A 14154-nucleotide genomic window follows, 5' to 3' on the forward strand; every position below is an offset into this window, starting at 1 on the left:
AGCCTGTGGGGGCTATTTGTTACAGTGAATTCTCTGCTTGCCTACACTATACTCAAACGTGTTTCTCAACTGCATACCAAATCCAGACCTTGGTTCATGAATGCCCTGCTGCTCAGAGCAGCACTTAAAAACACACTTAGCTACCGCTGAGATCAACAGGATTTAATGAAGCCGGTGAAAGTTAACCTAACACCTGTGCATTTTAGAACTGTTTAAAAACCAGTGGAAATTTGGTCTAACACAATGCACAGAGAACAGTAAGAAATATTTCAGGTTTTGTCATGTTTTTCATGTTTGTCTTTCAAGCAGCTTACAACAATTCCTTAAAGAACAGTGATTTATCATCTCAAATGCAGGTTTGCTACCCAAATCTCTCCGTGTTTCTACCCAACTCCAGGCTAGCAGGAGTGTCACCACACAAGGGGCAGAAAAGAAACAGGGCCCTACCACTAACTTGGTTATAGTCATGTAACACCCAATGGCTTCAGTGCAGTAATTGCTGTGCCACAGTAACAAAGCCAACTTTAATGCACAGCTGATGGCTTTGCTCCCCTTCTAAAGACCAGTGCTCCCACCACAGGGATAAGTAAACAAGACATAGCAGTTCTTAAGCAGCAGGAGACCACAGCCCCGAGTACTAATCTAAACTAGCACTGACTTCATCTTGCTCTAACGTGCCAGGCTGTGCACTGCTGTAGGCCAGGGGCTGTAACATTTCCCTGCTGTGAGAATGACAACCTGTAGTGGAGGTGCAAAGCAGACAACGGGGGGCAGTAAGCGTGTCAGCCATCCCAAACCAGCCTCCTGCTGCACAATTCTATACTGCAAAAGCAAAATCAGGCCTCCCAGATCTGACAGCTTGTAAATGTGATGCTGGGAGTATAAACAACTCGCAGAAAAGCAAAACAATTCCTTGGGGCTTGACGGTAAAATAAAGAAAAAAGAAAAAAGAAAGGAAAAAAGGAAAAAGTGCAACTGTTTAGGAGGTAAGATGCATGTCATCAGATAGGTGACCGGGATGAACAGCCTTGTTAGTTTTCTTCCCTCTCCCACCCTTCCCCGCCCTCCCCAAATCAGATGCTTCAAAAACATTTAAAAGAAAAAAAAAAAAGAATATCTACATCTTCTTTCCAGGTATTATAGTTTGTATGAATAATTAATGACTTAGAGGCCACAACTCCAAGCCATAATCTTTCCAAAATTATTTCAAGAAATATGTTCGGCTAACCTTTGGGCTGGCACCTTAGGCTGGCTATTCTCTGCCTTAAGACGTAGAAAGCTGTAAAACAAATATCCAAAAAAAAAAAAAAAAAAAAAAAAAAAAAGAAAAGAAATTCCAGTTTGTTTTTTTTATTTTTTCTCCCTTGTAAGGAGGATGGACTTGGCTGGGGCTTTTATCAACTTGTTACATTCCTGGAGACTTACACACATTCAACATTCAGAGCTTTTCTGAAATAAAAAAAATTCTGGTACACATTTAAAAATAGAAACACCTTACATCTGCATTGCATTATGAGATTTAACAAACACATTCTGATACATAAGGGTAATTAAATATCATGACGTGATGCTATTCTTATTCAACCAACTAAGGAGCTGCTTTACAATACAATACAATACAATATTGTACAAATTCTCGTGTTTCATGGTTTAGATCCCACGTTTCCATCAACAGAACACAAATGCCTTTCTTAAAGAGACAGTATCCTTTCATTTAAATATGCATATCTGTATCTCTAATGCTGCATAACATTAAATAAAGGGTTTGCATCAGGATAATGTTAATTTGAGAGTAATTAACATTACACTCATTTTCAAGCATCTGAACGTCTGTACTGGTGCATACATTCACTGGCCATTTGTATCAAGTTTGAATTTGAAGTTAACGCTGAGAGACCTTTTCAGCTCTTACTGCCGTATGTAACTAAATATAATACAAAAGTGAAATAAGATGGAAACAGATCTATGTTTTGGGTTCACGTTAAGACAACTTATTTGCCAATAAAAATTAATATTAGACGCACAGCTTGTTGGGCTCCATAGCCTTGTTACCAAGGGTGGGGACTTAACAACAGCGACCCTTTGCATTTTAAGCAATACTGACCAACATTTAGGGGTTTGCTCTGATTGTCACTTGTATCGATTTAAATCTGCTTTAACCAGCAAGCCCCTCAATGGAGGGAGACCAGGGCCGTTGTTGGGCTTTGAAGGAAGCTCCATATTCAAACTGACAGTATGTACTAAACGTACTACTGCTGGCATTTCCTGGGCACAAACTGGACTGCAAAACTGTGCAAAACCTCTACGCAGAAGAGATGCAATGGAGGAGTGGAAAAGGATACTGTACCTTTAATATAACAAAGTCATAACTGCTTTTAGAACCATAAAGGTTCTAAAATGAAACGATCCCCACACCTTTAACTGAATAAAAATAGCAAAACCTCATTTTTTTTATTGCTTGGCAAAATTAACACAGTATTGCAATTCTGTATAGGTATGTTTCACAGAAAAGACATTTAAAAACACACAAAATTATTGGCCGTTTATAAGATGCACTGCACATCGATATTCATTAAACACTGCTGACACGATGCATTAACACAGACTGCGTTGTTGCGACCACAAATTTAGTAACAAAACTCTTGCTGATGTTAATGAGGTTTCTGCCAGGGGGCCAACCTCGTGGAAGCCAATGCTGTCAAGGTTCATTACTGACAAAATTATGGTTTTATTTAGCTGAAGATTTGTGCGTCTCAGATTATACAGAATTGCCATTTCCACTTAAAGCATCGTGATGCGCAAGAAGCGGAAGCCCTGAGACACACAGCCTCGTCTCCCATTGATGGCTGACATGATGATGTGGGTGAACTCCCATCAATGTTACTGTTGGTTACACAAAATCATCTCGGCATCAATGAGAGCACAACCACCTCTTCCCAGCCCACCACCATGCATCTCTGTAAATAAACCACACAGCATGGATACACATTGAGACAGAAGCAGCAGCATACATGTGTAAGTTTCTCCATAGCACTTGTAAAAAGGCAGCAGCATGCACAATTTCCAGCAAAGCATTTGGTTATGTCTGCATCTGCCATTTCAGCCTGCACAAGCTCCCCCCCTCTTTACTGCAGGCCACCTGCAGAACTTCCTGCAATAGCATGCATTTTACTAGGTTGGACTAAATCTTAATGCTAATCTGACATCTTCCAACTGACTTTTATTTTTGGTGCAATGCTTAAATGAGGTGTAAACTGACTGCCTGACTTCTACTTTTACTAACAGATTACTGATTACTGCTCTGTCCCTAGGCTTTTCACATTAATTGTGGATTTATAGTAAGGTGGTAGGAAAAAAAATAAAAACCTTTGCTGACTTACTCTGCTTTTCTTCCATAGGCAGAACAGTCAAATCTCAGCACAGGGAAATAACCACTGAGCTGCAACAGACAGATGCTCTAAAAGAGTGCACTCATCTTCACAATCCCTTCTCAAGATAGACTTCATTAATTTTGTTAATGTTTAAGGAGAATTCAGAACTGGAATAAGTGAAGTAATCAAATAACAGCAAAGCTTGTTAAATTCAATTTCAGTGAAATTCTGTTCCTGTTAACTCTGTTCTGTTCACTAGACAAACCCTCAGAATCGGCCCTGTTGACTTCACCAACCATGCAGACTCATGCCAACAGAGGATCTGACAGTAGGCCAGCATCAATTTACAGAAGCTGTGGATTCAAACTTGTATTTTGTATGTGGGAATGCAGCAAAACCACACTTGCTATTGCCTCTAGCAAAGGAGTTGTCCAAACCGTAATCTAGAATAAGAATTCATGCAGTTTGCTTTTGCTTAAGGAATCTTACTCAATTTCTATAATCTGCATTAAATTAGTGGTATCTCTTTCTGCCAGCTCTTATTTAATAAAACAGGTTTAGTTCTGGGCTGTTAAATTGCAAGTGAAATAATGAAGCAAAAAGCAGCCTACATCTTTAATGTAGCTTGACTACATATCGCTAGCATACAAATGAATTACAAACAGGCATGCGGCCAAGTACAAAGCAGGTGTATTTTGTTCATGAAAGGCACACGTATTTGGAAATCATTTTAATAGTTTCAAAAGAACAGAGCTTTTTGCAAGCCAGCTATAGCAAGGCAGGTAGCCCACTAGTTCTAAGGATGCCTTTCAAGGAGCCCAGATGGATCAGTGGCAAAAATGTCCACAAAAAGAGAATAAATAAGTTTAAAATGGCTCTTAGCATGGCTTGCTGGAAGGAGAACTTCTACTTTCGTAGTGAAGAATAAAACGCATCACATTACTTCTCACATATATCATAGAATCACAGTCACAGAGTCCTTAAGTTGGAAGGGACCTTTAAAGGCCATCCAGTCCAACTCACCTGCAACGAGCAGGGACAGCACAGCTAGATCAGGCTGCCCAGGGCCTGATCCAGTCTCACCATGAAAGTCTCCAGTGACAGGGCATCGACTGCATCTCTGGGCAACCTGTACCAGTGCCTCACCACCCTCACTGTAAAAGACTTTTTCCTTACATCCAACCTAAATCTACCTCCTTTAAGCTTGAAGCCATCCTTCCTTACTATCACAGACCCAGCTAAAGAGTCTGCCCCTTTCTTTGCTGTAGATCTCTATATACTGAAAGGCCGCTATCAGGTCACCTTGGAAATCAGTGCCTCTCCTATCCCATAGTTTAGTTTCCTGATATGCTAACCATGTTCCAGAGCCCAATATGTACATGTAGATTCACAGCTGAGTGAACACGTTTTTTTGGTGAGAAAAGCACGTTTGTGCAGGATGCATGCAATGATACATTGTCCCAGTACGTTTTCCCCCATCCATCTGTATACTTTAAATGGGTTCTGGGTTAGGACAACACAGTACCACAGATGCAGCTGCCTTGCAACACAAAAGCAATTATGAACGTATTGTCCATACCTTCCATATCTGTTCTGACCAAAAAAGTTTTGCCTAAGAAATTCAAAGTCATTTACTGTGAAAGAAGAACTCCAGAAGAAACTTCTTCTATCCTCACTTTTACTCTGCTTTACAGTTTTGCCATGTGCATAACAGCAACACATAAAAATGCAAGAAAGCCTTATTTTTACAAGTTACAGATATCAGATGTACGTGTAAAAAAGCACACAGAAGTCTTGATTGGTATAATTCATTCACAGGATACAGAAGATGTTTTAGAGTATAAATTAAAGGAGGGTTCAGATTTTGACTTCTTCCTGCATGCTGTCAAAAGGACAGCAGAGTTATGCTGACTTTTGCTTGACTGAGCAGCACTAAGCACAGCTGTGCTGGATACCCCTACATCCTGCAATGGAGAAGTGTGGAGAAAAAGGAATTACTCCACACTTTTCAAAAGCAAATCTAGCTAACGTGGTTCTGTTTCCAGGTGCATCTTTATGGATGGATGATGAATCACAGGCACTGCATTACTATGGCTTAATGACTTACCACTTGTCAGCTGGGCCACACTCCTGCCCTTCTAAAGCTGACATACACAGGCTTAAACCTTCCTCACAGTTAAACCATTATCTTAAACCACACAGCTGTCTTAAGCTACCACGTTCTTTTCTCAATAGGCTGGGGCAGGAGACTGGCCTACATGTGTTCAGTAGAGCAGCTAGCACAACTTCAGCCTGAAATCACAGCTCAGAATCCTTCTGGTAACTGTAGGTTGCAGCTCTCTCATGTATCAGAGCCTGAATTCTTGCTATTCTCTGTCTCCAGCATGGCACTCACATCTGCTCCCAGTAAGATAAACTCAAATGTGATTGGTGTATACACAACAAGTTATGCATGAGTAAACAGGTGAGAGTGCAAATGTGCTGGAGCACTTGCAGGCATAGCAAAGATGATTCAAACCGCTTGGCTTGACCACAGCAGTTCATGTCCATTAACAAAAAGCTCAGCATTGTTGCCTGAATATGTACTACTTCATTTTTGAACTCATAGCAAACAGGGTCTCACAGCCTGTTTTTAAGTCTGATTCTATACTTGTTTTCATTGCATAACTACAATTTATTCTAGAAATGGCAAAGAAAACATACATCTGGTAAAGGAAAGCTAACATTTATGCCACTCATTCTGGGGACAGGAGTAAGAGGCTTGCCTTTCTCTATCGTATCCTTGAATTTTTTGGAATCTTTTCAGAAATATCCCTTTATACAGTCAAACACTCAAGGCTGCAGTTGAGGCCAGGAATGCTGCCTTCCATGTGAGGTTAATCCTTCACGCTGAATGCCTCATTCCCAAGGTGGAGAGCTTACTACAGATATTCTATTTGGCTGCCAGCACTAGAAAGATTCACTTTCGTCTGGTATCATCTCCCACTCTGTGATACGACTGGAATTTTCACCACCCACAACTGGAACAGAGTTCCCTGCTATACTTTTCTCAGGCTTTGACTCCTGTTTCAGAACTAGAATTAACTGCTAAGTTTTTAGCAAGGTCTTCACCCGCACATTTGATGCTTTTCTAAGTTCTCAATAGTCTTTAAAATAAAACAAAAAAAAAGAAAGAAAGTATTTCCACACTTAGATGAGAACTGTATTCCTTTTAAAATCTGGTCCCAACTACTGGAGATGACCGTATAGAATCGATCTCTGCACTCCTTGAAAGAGTGAATAATGCACTTCAACAGTAGATGGAGAATCATTTAGATTCAGCCTTAAAAAAAAGAACATTAATGGTATCTGAAGAAGATGGCAAATCACTACAAATAATCTTACTGACAAAATTCAGGGCAACAAAAATAATGAAAACCCTCTGTACTATATATATATATATATATATATATATATATATATATATATATATATATATATATATATACTTTTAGTTATGACTTTTTTGCTTATGTTAATTTATGCTATTGCCATCTCCCAAGACTCTGAAAACAGCAACCTCAAATCAGAGTTGGTGAGAGAGAATTTAAAGGGCAAGTATATCTGTAGCTGACTTCCAGCTAAATGCAGGTTTAAATTTATGGCCATCACACAGGAGATGACTTGTCTAAGTGAAAAGCCACAGCAAGATCTCTTTTATTTCAGTGCAAATTATTGATACTTGTCAGTTAAATGTCCATAGCCTCAAACATTTAAATGCTTAACAATTTCCAAATACAAGTTCAAAAAGATAGACATAGATTCTATCACCTCTGAAGTAGATACAATCAACTACCTCACATTATTCTTCCTTCTCTATAAGCATCCATCCCAGGGAAAAAAATATTTCTGTTATGAACTACAGCCTTAAAACTCAAAATGACTCATGATACAGGCTCAGAGATACCAATCTGAGATCTTCTCATCTCATAACAGTAGCAGGCGTGTTATGTTCCCAAAGCACTTTGCACAGCTTTTTACCAGTCATCTTATATACCTATTAAACACTGCAAGCTCTTAACATGCTCAGGATAGAAGGAGCCAGTGCTGCCATTCACAGATTTGAACAAAACCTTTGCTGAGAGTGTGCAGTTGCATTGCCAGTGCTACTTCTATCTTTTGCCTGTCTTTCTGCCTGCTGCTTGTTTATGTCACTGTCCTGCAGGCTATGCATCTAACAATATTCAACACCTGTTCTGCTTTAAAAGTGGCTTAGCAAAAAATAGTTCAGTCATTTGCATCTTAATTAAAAAAGCAAAAAGCACTATTTGTAGGTTTAGTCCTGCAAAAACTGTGGAGAAACCATTTGTGTGAACTGTTAGGCACGTGAGCCAGCGTACCCAAAATCAAAGCCTGTAATTTTAACAAACTGAGGTCTGTAATTCCTAACAACCTGAACTTCTACATCACCCTAGCTGCTATCATAGAGTACTTTTAGAAGATACCCTGAATGATGAACTTATCTATTTTGCTATCCTGCCATTATCAAGGATTTTAAATAGCATGTTAGAATATGATTCTAATATACTATTAGAAAATAATAATTTTAGAGATGTTTTTCTTCATGTGTGGCCCAATAAAAGGATGCTGTCAGGCTGGTTTATATATCCTTAGTTCGGGAGAATGTTTGATCTTTAGTATCAGTTTGAGTATATCCATTGACTTTTAAAATGAAACGTCAATTGTTTAGATTTCTTTCTCAGACATAAATATTCTGGCCTGCACTGCCTGTAACATAACACTGAAGTGTTATGTCAGGCTATTAGGAATGAAATGAAGTGGAAACAAAACAGAAATTCACAAGTTCTCATTGCCTTAGCCAAAGTTTACTTTACTTGACTGAAATCATTTTCAGAACTGTTAATAACAGACTGGATTTTGACCTGATGACATCCTTTTAATTAAGCCAGACTCACACGTGCAAAAGCCTTGGCCATCCATTATAAGACTGTGTATGAAGTATGGCTAGGTGCACGTCCAAGCCTCTCCTATAAGTGACTAGAAGCCCCAGCAGCAATGATACTCACGTTGGCACTGTCCCCAGGCCAAACGGGCCCAGCCCCAGCAGCAGTCAATTCTGCTTCCAAACCGGCACAGTCCTGCAGAGGAAACTATTTGTCTGGGCCACCTGAATGAGACAGTTCAAAGACAGCCGGTGAAACCCTTTGGAAGCAGCTAACTAAAATCATTCTGAACTTCACAACAACAACAACAAAACACTTCTTTTTCTGGTAAAGTGCTCTGACCTGAGCCTGTGATATTTCTGTTACGAATGCAGCGTGTTGTTCAGACATTGGACATAGCTTTAGGCAGAAGATAATTGGCGTAACTTTGTACCACCTGAAACAACGGACACGTTTCGCAATGTGCTCGCTGCTGCCGCTCACAGGTCGCAATTAAATCGTTGCAGACTTGTGAAATTATCTATAACACGCAATTAACCACCATCCAGAGTTTCAGCATTGATTTGTTTCGCGATACGTCACCAAATTTTCTTACTGAAACTTGAAGGGAGGGGGGAAAAAAGAAAAAAATCAAAACACGAGCTTCACGTTACACGGTAAATAAATACAAAGGGAGAACTAGAGAGACGTAAATAAAAACTAAAGGGAAAGAGGCAGCGCAGCCTTGGGCGACGGCAGAGCGCTGCCGTGACTTGTCAGCGCGCCTCAGCGACAGGCGGGAAGGCAGCGAGCAGGGCGCTGCCCCGCGCACCAGCACGGCACGAGCCCGCGCCGCGCGCCCCACCTGACGCTCCGGCCCCGCGCAGGGGCTCGGCTCTCCTCTCCTCGCCCCGCGGCCGCTCTCACCCGGCTTCGTGTTAAAACTTGAGTCGCAGTTCTCCGCCGTATTCTGTTTCTAGTGCCTCGAGGCGTCAATAGACTGATTTTATTTTCGCAGCACGTGAAGCGCTTCGCGTTTAATCCTGAGAGAACGCGGCCCCGCTGCAGCGACCAACTTTCTACAGCCGTGACGGCGCTGACGCCCCGGAGCCGAGCACGGGCACGGCCGCGGGCAGGAAAGGGCGATGCGGTGCCCGCGCTAGCCCCCCCGGCCCCGTCCTGCGGCCGCCGGCTCCGGGGCGCCCCGCCTAGCTGAGGAGACGGCCCCGGGTGCGACAAGGACCCCCCGGCGCCATTTCGCACCCCGGGACTGCCGAAGCTCGCCCGGGGCACGGCCCGCGCCCCCTTCCCGCGGCAACCCCCGCTCGGCACTCGCCCCGCGCGGCCGGCCCCTACCTTCTGTCAAACTCTCCGGCCGCCCCCAGGGAGAGGCAGGAGGCCAGCAGCAGCCGCACGGAGAGCTCCATGGCCGGCGGGGCTCCCCAGCGACGCGGGCCGGCCGCTGCGGGGGGAGCTGCGGTGCTAGAGGCGAGCCGCGGTGCTGAGGGTACCACGGCTACCGCACGCCCCAGCTGTGCCGCGAGAGCTTCGGAGCGGCAGCGAAGAGCCCCTCCGCGCCGCCCGCCCGTCTCGCTGTCGGGCGGAGGAGGTGCCGCCGAGGAGCGGCCGTGCCGCCCACGACCGTTAGGGGCGCCCGAGGGCGGGCTGCCCGCCTCCCGCTGAGGGGCACCTGGCGGCGGGACCGCGCCTCAGCGCCGCCTCGTCCCCCCGGCCGCCCTGCGCCGCCATCCCTCCTCGCACGACAAGGGGAGAACAACGGGCACCGACGCTGGAGCACAGGCAGAGCTTTGATTTTGTAAAGGAGCTGTTATCACTTGAGGTTCGACAGCCACCCCGCCCCTCGCCAAAAGCAGAGTCCACAGGCATAGATAGGTAAGAGCATTAAGATTCAGCCTACTTTTGCCAAACGCGGTTCTTCCAGAACAGTGCTTTTCACTAGGATTACAACTTGTTGTTTGCTTTGTTCTGGCGCAAAGTTTCCTTTAATAGCTTTGATGTTAGCATATGTGGCCAGGTGCCCCTCGCCCCAGCCAAAGAAAGCAGAGGTTCAAGCAGGACCTGTGCACCACATGGCACTACCAACCTGGATGACTCCAGCTCTGTTCCGCATTAAAGCACTGAAAGATGGCAGCCATGTCTGCTTGGTTTCTATGAACTGCTGCCATGGGGACGTTCTGGGGGACGCTAAATAACAATTTGTCTCCAATTTAGTGGTCAAAACCACTCACAGTGCCCTGATTATTACAGACAGATGGGCCAACAGCTCCCAGTAGATTGTAGCATTGGTTTTGATGTGTGCATGCAACACAGCTAATCTCGTCAGCTGGTGCTACAAGTCACACACAGCTTAGACCCAGAAAACAAAGACCTTCCAGTTTGTGCTGTAACACAAAGCCAAACCCTTCAGGGAGCACTTAGATGCCAGCTTCCTAAAATATGATTTCAGGCTTCAGATTTGAGCTGGAAGTTCTGCTCAGAGTATTTTGCACTTTCATAACACTTCACAGATATACAAGCAACACTGTGGTTATGACAGTAGTAAAGACATTTTGCACAAGGGATGAATTGAGCTAGTGAGTTTTATAAAATTACACCTCTCAGAGCAGTTTTACCACTTACTGAAATCTTCAGCAGAAAACCCTCCACCCTTCCATTATTTTTTCAGGACCCCAATTTCCCTGTGCTAAGGCTCCTGTCCACAGTATCAATCCAATACCATTCAAACAAATGAAAAAAAAAAAATGTTAAAAGCTCATAATTCTGCAAGATGTTTGTTACCTGTGCTGAGACAGCAGACCCCATGGAGAACTGAGCTAGACATGAAAACTACACCAAAGACAAAATGCCATTCCTTCCATTCACATCAATAGAAGGCTGATAACCCATGCAATAACACAGTAGCATTTGGGAAAGAGAGGGGAGCATCTGGCTTAGATTAGATTCTTGCTGAAACAGAGCTGATTTCTAGCTCTTGACTGATTGAATTATTTTTTTCCCCCACTCAGATACGTGATGAGGGAACAGCCCACAGCCCTTGCAGGATTAATTTGTTGTCAAGATTTTATGGGCAAAAAGGGAGAAGTCCTACTTAAGATAACCACAGGGATTTCTCTCTGGTACCAGCATCCGGCTGTATCTTTCCAACACGCAGAAGGAAAATATCCACAAATTACATTGCGGCCAAATTCAGGACAGGTGCCAAAAGCAACATTTTGGCTGCATTGTGAATGAAGGTGTAGGGCAACCTGACACTTTCCTTCCAGCGTCCAAGAGGACGTGTTGTAAAGTCAAACCCATTTCACATCACTCTGCGCAGTGGTACTTAAGTACAGAGCAACTTTAAAGCACGTGCTACTTTTTGAAATCATGTATACTCACAAATGGTGGTAAGATCATTTAATCTGTCCAGGCTGCACTCAGTATTTAAGATTTCCTCCGCAGTCTCTCTGGCATTCTTGTGTGTCAATAACTGTGCTGGTCAGACATGGTGCCTACTTCAATTAGGATTGTCTGCTTTTGGTTAACTGTTGCTGCTTTTGGAATACCAGTCTGAAAAAACAATTAACCAGTCACTGGAAGATCACATACTGCACTTCCATACTCACCAGCAGGACTGGACATCCAGCCATTTACAAATTCATTTGTTTTGGCAATGATTTATTGATCTAAATGGAGTATTCTTAACAGTGTAGTTATTCATATTCAGGACACTGAGTGAATAAGTACAGGAATCAAATCTTTGACAAATTAACAGTGTACAAAGCTGCCTTCCATGCTCTTACTTGTACACACACACATAGAACTGTGAGAGTGTGTATCAAACTAACACATAGAAGATGGAGAAATTGTGGAAATAGTAAGAGAAATTCTCTCATACCTTACAATTAACGAAGCAGCACGAAAGCATCACAAATGTTGAAGTCACAGGGGTGGCTGACGTGATGCTCAGCAAGACATTAGTAATAAATGCCCAATAGGAATGCATCAAGCACTCAGACAGATGACTAGCACATACCAAGCAGATGAAGTGGAGCATTATGGACAAAGGAACAAGTGTCCAAGGAATCTCTTTCAAAGACGAGTTGTTGAGTGCAACATGAACCATGATTTTCACTGCAAATCAGCAACAACGAAGCAGAAACATGGAGGAAGATGCAAGGTATTTCAAACAGTAATGCTGTTCTCCTCCATATGAAAGACTCAAAATGCATGCAGCAATCAAAAAAGGAAGGTGCAGACAGGTCTTAAAAGGTGTTTAATGAATGCACGCTTACTATGCTTAATTTACTCCTCCCCATTCCCTTAGAAAGATCCTGTGATGCCACATCACAAAGAACTTGTGTCCTGTCCTCAAGAATCCACACTATCAGCTCTGATCCCCATCTTGGACTTCCAGTGTCACAGATTCATCGGGTTCAGATTGCGACTCCTCTTTAAATATTAAGACCCTAAATTTGCTAAAGATATGCTATTTTGAGAGCAGAGGAAGAGTCTGACACACCTGGTGAAATGAAGGCAGTTTGCTTGTTAGCTTTCATTTTGCTTGGCTGGGTTTGGGTCTGTGTTTTTTTGTTTGTTTTGGCTTTTTGGAGTTTCTAGAATATTCTTTAGTATTTACTGAACAGACAATATTAAGAAAAAAAGAGTTGTAAAGATAGCAGTGTAGATATTTTTAAATGGCAAATACTACTAGATATAGTAGGTACTGGAATGCAGTAAATATAACAAATATCACAGAACCAGCTTCAAATTTTACCTTCATTTGTTACAGGTAGCTGTGAATTAAACAATCACAATAGTAACAGATACCGCCTTAGGCCAATCTACTGTCAACTAACTTTTATTGGCATTAGTTAACTCTTTTTAATATTAATTTCCTTCTTTGGGTCTTAGAATACATTACACTGATCCTCTATTCAGATGAATCAGGCAATAATCTTTGTGAATCTCCAGTTTTCATAAGCAGATATTAAGAAAGAGAAAGTGATGTTTCCCCCAAATCAAGTTATCTCTCATCTAACCAAAAATAAATCTCCTGTTTTCCAATTTCACATTTAAACCACAAACCCATCCTTCTTTCCAAGTATTTCACACTCATTGAGGCTAAGGAAGTTAACTACAATGACACCACTCCAAGTCACTAAATGACATTATGGCACTGGAAATGCCAATTCAAAAGCCTCTAAATGTTCCCCTCCCTCCCATGTCACATCTTATTAAATTTGCTTTCTGAAGCAAGCTTTTTCCACACAGACTTGATCCTTCTTTAAAACTAAGAGTGGAATTTGTGTTGAAGTTTCCTGTATTTTATTATAGGATGAAGTACTTATTTTCCCTCTAAACACACAATAACTTTCTGGGCTTTGAATGGAAAATTCCCCTATTTCAGTCTGTATATATCTTTTGAACATATGGCCACTTGATCAATTTTTGTACCAAGATGATTTGCACTGAGGATGAGAAGTATCCCCCAAACTTAACATTACTCTATAAGAGATTGGTTCTACTCAAGACACAATCATTGAATGCAGAAAAATCTGTGACTGGCATAAGAGACGTGTTCATCAGAACAGTGAAGGGCAGCACAGTCAACTTCAGAAAATGATGGCAAACTTCCTGCTCTGATGGAAGCCTTGTGTATCCTACACCTCTCCGTAACACCAGCAATGAAGGTGATGCAACTATTAGAGAACACGAGCTTGAGAAATATTTAGCACTGACCCACATTTTACAGACTGGGACAGAGACAGACCTGAGATGGGTCCTTACGTCTGAGTGAAACAATTGTGAATGCCTTCACAGACTGAGCAGAAAAACCACGCATGTGGCTTCTGACACTG

The 14154-nt window shown here is 42.4% G+C and overlaps 1 protein-coding gene and 1 long non-coding RNA gene across 5 annotated transcripts in view; one reads left to right on the top strand and one right to left on the bottom strand.

Moving 5' to 3' along the window:
- Positions 1–9932, bottom strand: part of NPNT (nephronectin) — a 41699-nt gene extending 31767 nt beyond the window's left edge. For 2 of the 4 annotated variants that reach the window (XM_048943364.1, XM_048943362.1), the window contains exons 1-3: positions 9650–9932; positions 8438–8538; positions 1229–1279 (exon numbers count right to left, since the gene is read on the bottom strand). In XM_048943364.1, the coding sequence (XP_048799321.1) occupies positions 1229–1279; positions 8438–8538; positions 9650–9720 (223 nt within the window). In that variant the 5' untranslated portion in view covers positions 9721–9932. The remainder of the gene's footprint in view (positions 1–1228; positions 1280–8437; positions 8539–9649) is intronic. The other 2 variants (XM_048943366.1, XM_048943363.1) reach the window with 1 other exon arrangement.
- An 8-nt stretch (positions 9933–9940) lies between these two features.
- Positions 9941–14154, top strand: part of LOC125692629 (uncharacterized) — a 63474-nt gene continuing 59260 nt past the window's right edge. The window contains exon 1 of the long non-coding RNA XR_007376788.1: positions 9941–10186. This is a non-coding gene — a long non-coding RNA (uncharacterized LOC125692629). The remainder of the gene's footprint in view (positions 10187–14154) is intronic.

Source organism: Lagopus muta, chromosome 4, assembly GCF_023343835.1.
Source record: "Lagopus muta isolate bLagMut1 chromosome 4, bLagMut1 primary, whole genome shotgun sequence".
NCBI lineage: Eukaryota > Metazoa > Chordata > Aves > Galliformes > Phasianidae > Lagopus > Lagopus muta.